The sequence below is a fragment of the Poecilia formosa genome, unplaced genomic scaffold (assembly GCF_000485575.1).
Source record: "Poecilia formosa unplaced genomic scaffold, Poecilia_formosa-5.1.2 Scaffold455, whole genome shotgun sequence".
Taxonomy (NCBI): domain Eukaryota; kingdom Metazoa; phylum Chordata; class Actinopteri; order Cyprinodontiformes; family Poeciliidae; genus Poecilia; species Poecilia formosa.
Window position 1 is genome coordinate 60438 of NW_006800394.1, and position 12443 is coordinate 72880.

The 12443-nt window shown below is 41.1% G+C and overlaps 2 protein-coding genes across 2 annotated transcripts in view; one reads left to right on the forward strand and one right to left on the reverse strand.

Annotated features, from left to right (window-relative positions):
* The window catches only part of gas7a (growth arrest-specific 7a), a 17006-nt gene extending 9694 nt beyond the window's left edge, over positions 1–7312 (forward strand). The window contains exons 4-9 of the mRNA XM_007577784.2: positions 800–878; positions 2876–3007; positions 4063–4186; positions 4788–4867; positions 5061–5159; positions 5704–7312. Coding sequence (XP_007577846.1) covers positions 800–878; positions 2876–3007; positions 4063–4186; positions 4788–4867; positions 5061–5159; positions 5704–5817 — 628 coding nt within the window. The 3' untranslated portion in view covers positions 5818–7312. The remainder of the gene's footprint in view (positions 1–799; positions 879–2875; positions 3008–4062; positions 4187–4787; positions 4868–5060; positions 5160–5703) is intronic.
* Positions 7313–8912: 1600 nt separating this feature from the next.
* Positions 8913–11853, reverse strand: rcvrna (recoverin a). Its single transcript, XM_007577785.2, has 4 exons — positions 11512–11853; positions 10145–10598; positions 9877–9988; positions 8913–9789 (listed from the first exon to the last, which is right to left on the reverse strand). Exons 2-4 carry the CDS (start codon positions 10523–10525, stop codon positions 9671–9673), a joined length of 612 nt encoding a protein of 203 aa, XP_007577847.1. The 5' UTR covers positions 10526–10598; positions 11512–11853; the 3' UTR covers positions 8913–9670.
* Positions 11854–12443: the final 590 nt, after the last annotated feature.

Below are 12443 nucleotides of genomic sequence, written 5' to 3' on the forward strand. Positions count from 1 at the left end.
CGAGCGAAGCTAACGCAGCGAGCGAAGCTAACGCAGCGAGCGAAGCTAACGCAGCGAGCGAAGCTAACACCTTGCTCGCTGCCATGCTAATGTTACGCTGGCCACGGGGTTTAAAGGTAGAAAAATAGATATCTCCATCCAACAAAACCCACAAACGTGTCTCCCTCATCAATACAATTAGGCGCGGTCACATCCAAACAACACAGGAACTGCATCTGTCACGTGGTTTTCCTTAAAGTGATACGCGCATCAACACGCGGTTTCATATTGTTTGCTCGGCGCATGTGCCGAGGTTTCTGTGTTGTCTGGCCGATCACTGCATAAAACCCAATAAAATAAACTTTCTAGTTCCTCAGCTGGGAAATTCAGGTGCATTTACATTTACACAAAAATACAAAAACTGGATGGATTGATGGATGATCACCTAGTGTCGTTATTTTTAAATTATTTTTGTAATATGTCAGAGCAGAGTGTTGCTTATTGAACCACAAAATGACATGAAATGTGACAAATTAACTGAAAACCGGCCAAGTTTTGATTACAGCAGAGAAACAAGAGAATCAAGTTTTAATCCGATGATGGAGTTTTAATTGCAGAGCAGGAAGTTCATTTAACTGTTCACATTTTAAATGCTTGAATCTTTTCCTACCGTTCTAAAATTCATTCACCCTCCATCCTCTGCGGCGCGGAGAAGTCAGAGAAAGTTGTTGTGTTTTAGTTTTGTATTTAGCTGTAAAGTTGTTGAGTTTTATTGTAATATTCCATGAATACTCCATCCACGATGCGGATGTTTCCTCAGGACTCTGGGAGAGGCCTGGACTCAGCTGAAGAAGAGCCTCCATGATGAAGCTGAAGTTCACCTCAAGTTCTCCAACAAGGTCATTTCCTTCATCCACTCAGATTTCAGATTAAATAAAGAAATTAGAAACAACCGTAAACAGAGACTAAATTTAACAACACAGACCAGATTATGTCTGAATGAGGTATGATAATCATGAGAGAAATATGATATATGATCCAACTACTTTGAATTTAAAGACAGAAGCTGCAATAATTCATGCTGCTTCTAAAATAACAAACAATATTAATTGCTATTATTGCTATAACTTTGTCCATTCCATATTATTGCTGTTCAATTCAATTTGATACATAGACCAAAGGAAAAATAGTAACAGTGATGTGTTGAACTGCATTATTCTCAGAATATCTTTCTTTTTCTGTTTTACCTGTTTCATAAGGGAGGGATAAGTGTGGCTTCCTTCCTTTAAGCCAGCTGACAGTCAGTGTGCAGCACTGTGCTGCCCTCTTATGTAATTTCCCTTTGGGATCAGTAAAGTATTTTTTGAATGCAGCAGAGAAACTCAGGTCACTGCATTACGCTCATCAGGAAATGTTGGATGGAAACTTTGACGCCGTAACGTTGTGGAAACTCCTAAACCCTCCATGACATGAGGTCTGATATCTGCTCGCATGTGAAGCTTTTCATATTCATACATACAGAGTTTGACAGAATGTCGTCCATCCAGCCACATCCTCAGGTTTATTTTCTGCTAAAGAAAGGAACCCATTCCAGGGTCTGAGTCCCAGTGATGCAGAAATCAAAACCAGAGGGGCTGACCCCCCACCCCCCACTGGCTAATTAATTAGCTGCGTGTTGTGACGGGCCCAGACCCAGGGCGATGCAGGCTGACCCCAACCTGCTCCACTTGGTCCGGCGGCCAGTGAAGAGTCTTATCAAGCTGCTGCTCTCAGTTTTAATAAGAGCTGCATTCAGAGCTCTGCTGCTGCACATCATAAGCTTTCTGCACAACAATGGTGCAGGACGGATTATAGGCGTGCCTTCAGAAATAGATTTCTGATTAGAAACTAACGATGCATTTGTTCATGACGCCTCCACCTTTAACAAGAAACAGTAAAATGAAAAACTTACCTTCAAACATTTAGGGTTCATTCCCACCCGCCCTGGTCAGTCCGCTTTTATCCGACTGCAGTCCGTTTTCCTTTAAAGTCCGGTTCGGTAGGTGAGGTGTGAATGCTAAGCTAACTCTGGTCCTCCAAACCTCATTCTGGGTTCAGTTGAAGTCAACTCTGGTTCGGTTTGAATACTGTGAACGCCAAGCGGACCAGAGACCGCTCCAAAAGCAGGAAGTGAACTACAGTGCAGGGCATTCTGGGTAAATTCAACCAAAACAAACACACTAGCCTAGCGCTAGCAGCAGAATTGGCTCCTGGTCTTTACTCAAAGACTAAAGAGAAATCCTCCAACCGCTAAAATCTCCATCTTGTTTCCATCTGGTGAAGACGGAAGTTGCTCTCAGCGTCTTCAGAGGTTTTTGTGTCGTTTCCTTCAGTGGTTCTTGGTGCAGCGCCCCCACAGGCCAGGAGGGGAACAGGCTGGTTTGAAGCAGAACCACAGCAGCTGGAGGAGGAGCAGATGGTGGAGTTCTGGTTGAACTGAGACCACCGGACTGTCAGGAAAACGGCTTTAGATACATTTATTCTGATTCCAAACTTTAATAGTGAATTATAACTATAACTCAACTTTTCTGCATTTTTGGGGCATATGGTGCAAAGAACAAAAATAATCATAATTTGCAAAGAGTGACATAAGTTTAAAGCTTCAAAATGATTTTACCCATTTATAGAGGAACCAAGAATTAAATTACTCATCAATCAGGTTTATAGCTGGTTTTAAAAGACTGGAATGCAACATTAAACTAAATAATGTGCAACAATAAATCACTTTTATTGTGAATTCATTGCCAATCTGAGGAGTCATTTCTAATATGCATTTGGAGGTTTATTCAGGATCAGACTCCATTTCTAATAAGGCAGAAAGCTCATATTAATAATACAACATTCTTTGTTTCTGCAGCTGCACACGGAGGTAGAGAAACCGTTGCTGACGTTCAGAGGTGACAACTTCAAGAAGGATCTGAAGAAATACGATCACCACATCGCCGACCTGAGGAAGCAGCTGGCCAGCCGCTTCGCCGGCGTGGAAAAGGTAACCAGGAGGCAGAGAGACGACTGAAGCAGGCGGCCGAGTCAACTCGCTGCGTCTTCCTCCCACCTGCTGATTCAGCTCATGAATGGAAGCTGCTTCTGTTTTTCTCCTGGTATTTTCACGGCATGTTGTGGTGGGCGGCAGCCGCATGGCCTCCTGTTATTCCAACCAGCAGGAGAAAAACAAGCAGAGCTTCTTCAGCCTTCATGTCTGGCAGGTTCACTGAGTTTCCTGAAGGTTTATGGAAATCTGCAGAAATAACTGGTGAATTATGATGTTTGTATATTTGTTTTGCATTTGAGGTTGAATTAGTGCAAATATGCCTGGTGTCAGTCTAGTGTACAAAATTAGAAATACATCAAAAGATGCAAATGAACAAATAATTTGGTTCCTTTTTTTAAAAAAAATAAAAACATTCTATTGCCTAAAATGGAGAAACTTTATTCTTTTAGTCAAAACTGAATCATCTGCAGCTTAAAAATCCGTCTAACTTCAAGAAGATCAGACCTTTACACTGAACTGACAGCAATACAGTGTAGAGATGTGATTATTAACTAGATTAACTTATTAATAACTGGATGCAAAAGGCACTTAAGAAACTTTTGTATCTACAGTGTTTAAACCAGGTGAAGCTAAAACTAGAAAATATTTACAGACAATGAAGGTTAGGCAAAAATGTTAATATTTTTTAACAGTTTTGGCTTAATTAGAGCTCTGACTGTATTAACCGTTTTTTGTCTCAATACTCCAAGTAACGATTAATTGATTACTGAAGTAGTTGACATTTATTTCACTAATCAATTATTCATGATTAATCTGATTAATTGTTCCAGCCCTAGTTAAGTATTTATCTAAGACACAGTCTGGGGGAAGAAAGCGTCTCTGTAGCGCCGGCTTGAAGATTAAAGTCTAAGCAGTTTGTGTCCAACATGTGTGGGGTCTGCAGAGACGTTAACTGAGCTTTTCCTGATGCTAAACCTGAACAAGTATCAGTTCTTTAAGTAAACACAGGGAGAGTTCATCTGTGTGTGTGTGTGTGTGTGTGTGTGTGTCAGGCTCGTAAAGCCCTGGCTGACCGACAGAAGGATCTGGAGGTGAAGACGCAGCAGCTGGAGATCAAACTCAGCAACAAGACAGAGGAGGACATAAAGAAGGCGAGACGGAAATCCACACAGGCAGGTCAGAGGTCAAAGGTCGTTTGTCAATTTCTGAATCAATCTGTTGTTGTAAGGGAAATAAATCCCTTCACTGTTTGATATTTCCATCAGAAATGTCTTCTGATATAATGTGTTTAGTTGAACTAAACCAGTTTCCATAAACATCAGTAACTTTTCTGTTTTCAGTGTCTGCCACTTTGACCTGATTGTCAGAAATTTAGTGCAAAGCTAAAGTTTTTAGTATGTAAAATGTAAATATATCAAATCAAAATGGAAAAAAATGATCCATTTTTATTTAGAAAAACAAAAATGACTCCTTTAGCTGTGTTTTTTCAACAGATTTAATGGAGGATAAAGAAATGATCACATGTTTGATGTTTTACTGAGTTGCTCTGATGTTTTAATTCAATCTTTCAATAAAAATGGTATAAAGTTGTCCTGATATATTTGCTTTATGTTAAATTTAACTGACTCGGCTGCAGACGTTGTGAGAAGTGGTTTCTTGGTGCCCCCTGGTGGTTATTACAGGCATTACAGACAAATGGAAACCGTTAGTTTGTAGACATAAATAACTTAAGTAGTTATTAAATCTGAGCTTTTATTCGTTGTCTAATCGTTGACAGGAGATGATCTGATGCGCTGTCTGGATCTCTACAATCAGACTCAGTCCAAGTGGTTTGAGGAAATGGTCACAACCAGCATGGTAACGTGTCACTTCCTGGTTCAAAACGGCTCATGTTTTCATTACAAACATCTAATTTTCACTCATTAATGTGAGTCAAACCTCGTTTCCATGGTTACTCAGGGGAGACGATGTCATGACTTGCTCCGTCTGCCTGTGGGACTCGGATCATTTTGTGACGTTTAGCCGTTTCTTCTCGCTGGTTCCTCTGCAGGAGCTGGAGAGGCTGGAGGTGGAGCGGGTCGAATGGGTTCAGCAGCACCTGCGTCAGTACACCACCCTGCGGCACGAAACAGACATGTTCAACCAGAGCGTGCGTCCTTTCTCCATTTTCTACAGTCATGAACCCTCAGATGAACCTCTTTGGAAACTCAAAGTCAGAGTCTTTGTTTAATGTCGCAGAAACAGCTGCAGCCTGTTTATGCGACATTAAACTGAATTAATGTTAAAATATAAATCAATATCATCTGTGAGAAATCAATCAGGAAGATGATTTTATTATTTTTTACATCCATTCAGTTTTCATAAAATAAGAAAAATGTCTGAATTTATATGGTCAAGATTTATTCAGAATCAAATGATTTCATTGATTTAAAAATATCAAGCCTACTTCATGTTGTCAGTCAGGTTCTACTTAAGTGACTTTCTCACATAATTTCTTTGGATATTTTTCCCTAAATCATGAAATCATTTTTAAAAACTACTTTTTGTTTTGGTTAGATGATCTCAGTGGATCTCTACTGAGATTAAATTCAAAAAGTAGACTTATGAACATTATAGACTGAATACGGAGTGGAAAAAAGAATAATATCTTTTTTAGCTGTAAGGAAGCTGCATGACGGCTGTTTTGTTTCCAGACGGTGGAGCCGGTGGACCAGCTGCTGCAGAGCATGGATCCAGCCAAAGACAGGGAGCTGTGGGTGAAAGAGAACAAAACTGGCGAGGTTCGGCCTGTGGATCTGGACATTTAGGCCCGGATACCCTCCGACCTGCTCTCAGTGTCACCGGGTCCGATAGCCTGAGAGCGGCCCGGTCGGCGGACGGTGCATGTGCAGCCTGCTGAGCTCTGACTTTAATCACAACGAGGGAAGATCGAACGCAGTCCTGGAAAACAAACGGATCAAAGAACCAGCATGTTCCTCCTAAACTTCACCCGTCACTAAAGCATTAGCTTACTGAATGCCATATAGCGTACTCTGCTGTTTACCTGTTGTAAATTATATATATATGAAAAAAAATCTATGTTCTTTAAAATCTTAAATTTAGCTTCGATCAACTTGTTTCCATTTTGTGCTGACCAAACAAAAAGAAAGAAAGCTACAGTCTTATTGTGGATGTTAACTTTATTTTAGATACAGATTCTGAAACTGAAAGAGGTTTGATGATGAATATATTTTCATATTTCTTCCTGGTTCATTTCGGTGGAAATGCATGTCTGACCCTCCATGCCTCATGCTGGTGGTTTTGTGTAGCTCATTGAATTTGCACAAGGTGATCTGTGTTTTTAATTTAGGCTCTTTCTACAACAGAAACGTTCAGCATTAATATCCAGCATCCTCACATGTTCAGAGCGTCCAGCGCTTGGAACGGAAATTCAGCTCCCAACATCAAATTCAGGCCCGGGTCCGATTGGGATCCAGTCTGCAGGAAAAGGTGGTCCAAGTTACACGAAACACCTTTTAGTGCCTCTCAGTTTCTATACCTGGAATGTCCTTGATATATTCTCTGCATCAGTGTACATTTGTAGATACTGGTTAGATGTATTTTGCTGTGAAACGTTTTGACAGATCTGCAGATGTTCAGGCAGGCGAGGTGTTTACACTCTACAACGTTGTTTATTTTTGGTAAATGTGCAGGGAATATTTTTACGGTGGTGTTGAGCAGCAAAAAGCTAAATTGATCAATTTGTGTGCTGATCAACAGACGATTCGATTATGCATTTCTAGATTGGGTGGATCCAGTTGCAGCACCAAGTCAGACGAAGCCCATCAGATCCCCGTCTGCATGTAGAGTCGGTTTACGTGTGCATTTCTCTGTCGTCTTCACATTTCCTCTGGTCTATGTCTTTGGTTTATTTGCTCATTTAATTCAACTGCAAGGCACAAAAAATATTTTGATGAAAGATAAATGTAAACTAATGTTTTAAATATACATTCTTAGTTTTGTGAAGAAGAGGAAAACGATCCTGTTTTCATCCCACCTGGCTACACGTGCAGGCTTTGGTAGTGTATTTGTTGTAGAGGTTTCATCGTCGTGCGTCAGTGTTGTGCACTAAATGTTGTTACGTTCCAACTAAATGTTCCTGATAGGAGTCTGATATTGACGTAACGGTTGACCTAACTGGCCTGTGTGGTGACTGTTTACATTAAATCCAGTGTTTCAGAATGTTTTGATCATTCGTGACCTCTGTCCCGATCGTGAACCGAGGAATGCAGTGTACAAAATAAATCTCCTCTGAAAATTAAACGGTGCAGTGTCATTACATAACGCTACAGGGAAGTCGGGATTGTAGAAATGTTCCATCAGATGAATTTAAAAATGAAATTATATGCTGTTTGCAAGGACAGCAGGTGCAGTTTGTAGCCAACCATAACTTTATTGTGTCCTGTGTTATTGACATTAGATGCTGTATTAGAAATATCTGGATACAAACATGGAGAAAACTGTTGGAAATAACCTGAAAGACAAAAATAACTTAAAATTAACCAATGGAAAAGAGAAATTATTTTTGAAATGTAGTTCAATAGGTTTGTCACTAGTTGTTTTTTTTTTTTGATAAATATTGTAACAAAGTTTATAAGTTAGCATAAACGGCTTCTTCTTTCGTCCTGAACCCAGCCCGGTTCGTCCCCACACCTGGCCACGCCCCCACACCTGGCCACGCCCCTACACCTGGCCACGCCCCTCATTGTCACTGCGACTACGTCACTTAGTCATCCTAAGCGCCATTACGGACGGGAATATCGAACCGAGCAACTGAAATTGGTTTCCCAGTTGTTTTTTCCAGTTTATTCATGGCTCCTGCTTGTTCGAGTCTAAGTAATTTGTCTGCGAGTGTAACTCACCTGGTTGGGGCTCATAGATGGCGGGAGTTTCAGAAGTGGATAACAGCTAGCTCTTCCTCCCTCCTGACGTCTTGATTAAATTACAGACTTTGCCTGAATTCAAACCACACATGGCGGGGCGGCACTGTCTCCATGGCTACTAATGGTTAGATGTACCTTCTCCTTATATTTGATATTGTAATCATACTTATAAAGTGCATGGACGTTTGTCTTCTTACCTTTTAAAAAATATTCGCTGCGAATCCGCGGTTACACCGAGGGCTAACGGTCATTATGACTGACAACTGCCATCCATCGCTACCATATTCTTTTTCATTTAAGGTTATAAAATAAAATGACAAGTTTGTTTGTTTGCTGACCGCGCAGCATCCTGTGACCATTTTAAAACTGAAATCAACTAAATAAAAGTGGTGTTGGGCCAAAGATGTCTGCTTTTAGACTAGCTTTACGGGAGTTGTTTCAACGTCTGTCATCGCGGAGTGCCAGAGAGCGTGACGTCATGCGCAAAGGGCCAATCGACTCCGCCCACTGCTGGAATATTTTCAGAAAGCTAAACACTTTAAGGAAAGCTGTAGATATTACTCTCTTTTTGTGTTTCCACTTACTAATGCATATCAGGATATATTTGAGCTTTTAAACTCGGCAGTCCTAAGTTTTTAGAGTCTGTCACAAGTATTTCCAGTTTGGAGCTAATAACCCTTGGCTGTGATCCCTAACCTGCGTTTTATTGCCTTTGACGGAAATAAATTCAACACCATCCAAGTATGGCGCAATTTTATGAGTTGTATATGGCTTTTATTTCCAAAAAATAAACTCTCAAAATTTTCTTTGCTTGATTCAACAGTAAATGAACAACCAATCAGAACCTCGCTGCTTAAAAAGTAACAAGTTTATAGTTGCCATGGTAACTACAGCTCAGCAGAGTGGGAGGGGGCGGAGCCTGAAAAAGTTGTTTCTGTTCAAATTCAAATCCAAGCAAAAACTGCAACATTCTCCACAGATCCAAATGGCTGAAAATTTATTTATGACACTCAAAGGCAAACGTTTTTAGAACATTAATTATTGCTGTAAACAGATTTCTGCTAATATTTTTTCTAACTTCTTTCTATTAGATAAATTACAAATAAATAAATTAATTTCTCAGACAGAAATGAATTGTGCCGTTAGAAATAGGTATAAATTATACATATTCAAGCAAAGTATTGTCCCTCGTGTTAAGCCTCTATTATCCTGCCTGGACTCTTAGCACACATGCTAATACGTGAGTGTCTCAACTGACCTTCAGCTTTTAATAGGATTGGTTGATGCAGGCGGACTGTTAACCTGAGCCTAATTCCCCACATAAGAAGCTCTAGTTCTGACTTTTTCACAATTAGGCTAATGAATGAACCAAAGTGTGAAAAAAACATGCAGCTCTCTGATCGCTAACGGTAATTAGCTGGAGGCATTATGGCAGGCAGACAAGCTAAACTGGGTGAGATATCCAATAAACAAAGGTAATCACTTTTAATAACATCATAAACTACAAAATTTGTACAAGTTTTCATATAAAAGCTCTAACAGGATTTAAAGGCTGCCCCGTATTAATTACCCGTTAGCTAATCGGAAGCTGCAGGCTTGGTTACTATCACCAGGTGATTCATTGTTTTAGCTGGTAACCAGAACAGAGTTCACAGAAGAAAAGACATAAACAGGCAAATTAAAAAGGTAAACAAAAATAGATGATCAACAGTCTTAAATCATGACGCTAGCTCCTGAATTATTGCTTCTTTTCTTTCAGCTTGTCTTTGATTCTCTGAGGTTCGTCGTATTGAATCAAGCGCAGGATGTCCTTGTTGTCCATCACTCCCTGGATGAATTCGCCCTCCGTGATTTTATCTGCAAAGGAAACAACAACATGTCTGTCTCAGATGGGTTTTTAACGCTAAAAGCTGCTGCAGAGTGAAATGATTTAATGAAGTGTACCGTTTTCCTTCTTTCCGAAAAATGCCCAGATTTTTTCAGCTCTCTTCTCTGGAGTGTTTTCGTCTTCAGGGAGTTTCGTCTGGTCGTCGGCTGGGATCATGTTGAATATCGACTGCAGGAGAAAACCACAGGACGTTTGCAATTAACTTAATCTGAACTTTGACCTTAAAAAGATCAGGAGATAGTTGCTATTTCCAGCCTCTCAGATACAAGTTGACCCACAGCTTTAGCCAGCGAATAGTTAATGGTTGAACTGAGACAATAGTACCCTAACGATCTCTTGGATCTCGTTCTTGCTGATGGTTCCATTGCCGTCCACGTCGTACAAGGCGAAGGCCCACTCCAGCTTCTGCAGAGTCTTTCCTCCAGAGGTGAGGTGCAGAGCGACGATGTACTCCTTAAAGTCCAGGGTGCCGTCTGCGTTGGTGTCGAAGCTCCTGAAAACGTGGCGTGCGTACGCTGTGGGGTCGGCGCCCGGGAAGAAGCTGGCGTAGATTCCTTCGAACTGCTCCTTGGTGATCTTCCCGCTGGGACACTCCTTCAGGAAGGACTGGTACCAGGTGCACAGCTCCGCCTCGGAGTACTTGGTGTTGGACTTGAGTTCCTCCAGGAGCTCCTTGGACAAGGCGCTGCTCTTGGTGTTCCCCATCCTGCCTCAGATCTTCCTCCTTTCCTGCGTTTGAGGGCTGAACGTGTGCAGAGCTCAGAGTTTCTCTGCTTGGCTGCCAAATGAGATTATGGTCATCACTATCTAAATCCAGACAGCTGTCCTAAAGAGGATAAACACGTCACAGCGTTATGACACCTTCACTGGGAGACACATTCACACCGCAGTCCGAGACAAACTAATCCAGATATATATTTATTGTCTTATGTTTTAAATTTAAACTTGATTTCCTTTTTTATTACTTATTTTTCTAGTTTGAATTTGTTCCCATTATCTTGAATGTTTATGTATTTTATTTTCTTAATTTCCTGTTTTATTTTGAAAATCAATAATCATCATGGAGTTGTCTGCTAATCAGAAACTGCAGAAAGAATCAATTTATTCTGTTACTTCAAGCCGCCTGCTTCCTTTGCCTTTAAATGGCTGCTGTTTGTGTTTTGGTCTGAAAGGAGGTTTCATTTCATAGCTGCTTACAGAATATGGCCACAGTCGGCTTTAATAAGGAACAGGGTGACGCCAGTACATAATATCTGCAGTCAGGAAGTCACTCAGAAACATTTTGCTTCATAATTACAGAAACATTTGGTCCGGATCAGAAGCACAAGGAATAGAAATAATAAATGATTAAATTCAGTCTGAATATTTTATGATTACTCATCGTTATGATTCATCAAAATACGTTGTCAGGAGAAACAGAAAGTTATTTTATTTCCCTGTATAAAACGTTGTTGTCTTTTTGCATTTCTTGACTCGTGTATTTGGTTGTATTTGTTTTCTTGCAGATAAAATAAATGTTGCTTTTCTCTTTTGTCTCTTCTCATTCCTGAAACTGGTTCATCGTCTAAACTTTACATCTCGTCCTGAAATTAGCTGCAGCCGGTGAAATAAAGACGCAGGCTGAGAAAACCAAATGTTAAGGGAGTTTTTCTGTGCTGACGAGAGACGAGATGGTTTTCTGTGAGTCGGACCTGCAGTTTGGTCCTGGAGCAGGACGTCAGCGAGGATCTGACCCAACGCAGCCGAGGCCGGCCTGCAGCCCCGCTTGGCGTCCACAATGTGATGAGATTATCCACGTCTCCATTGTAATAATCTGGGGCCAGATTGTAAAGCCATCTGCTGCAGCGGCACCAAAACCGCAGCAAGTGGAGGCAATTAAAGAAACTAGAAAACAGAAGAACATTAAAGAAACCCGGATGAATTCTGGACGAGGATGAGAGATTGCGGTCAGACAGAAAGATTTGAGAATAAAGTCTTAAATGATTTACAGAGGAAAACATGAAGAAGGAACATTCAGGGCTATTTATTAAATGATATGGCCCAGTTTACCAATATTCTGCTCACAATGCCTCCAGCCTTATTGGTAGCATTTTAAAGCCTGAACAAATCCCTAAAACAAATGAATCTTTTATTCCATCAGAATAATCCGACACTGACGGCCTTAAACATCCAACTCTTTACGTATTTCATCACTAATAATTATTCACACTTTTGTTCTGTAATGTGGAATTAGAGCCAGAACTTCCTGGAGTTTAAATCTAAAAAAGGAAAGACAAGAAAACATGCTGACCTGAGAGGCGTGTTCAGCTCAGTCCAGTCCAATTCAGTCCAGTCCAGCTCAGCTCAGTCCAGTCCAGCTCAGTCCAGTCCAGCTCAGCTCAGTCCAGTCCAATTCAGTCAAGTCCAGTTCAGCTCAGTCCAGTTCAGTCCAGTCCAGTCCAGTCCAGTTCAGCTCAGTCCAGCCCAGCCCAGTCCAGTCCAGTTCAGCTCAGTCCAGTCCAATTCAGTCCAGTCCAGCTCAGTCCAGCCCAGTCCAGTTCAGCTCAGTCCAGCCCAGTCCAGTCCAGTCCAGTCCAGTCCAGCCCAGTCCAGTCCAGTCCAGTCCAGCCCAGCCCAGTCCAGT

Excerpts from the sequence above, each read along its gene's own strand:
- rcvrna (XM_007577785.2), bottom strand. The coding sequence starts at position 10,525 with ATGGGGAACACCAAGAGCAGCGCCTTGTCCAAGGAGCTCCTGGAGGAA. Across the intron at positions 9,989-10,144 it reads AGATCCAAGAGATCGTTAGG|TCGATATTCAACATGATCCC; the intron begins GTACTATTGTCT and ends TTTCTCCTGCAG. Across the intron at positions 9,790-9,876 it reads TTTCGGAAAGAAGGAAAACG|ATAAAATCACGGAGGGCGAA; the intron begins GTACACTTCATT and ends TTTCCTTTGCAG.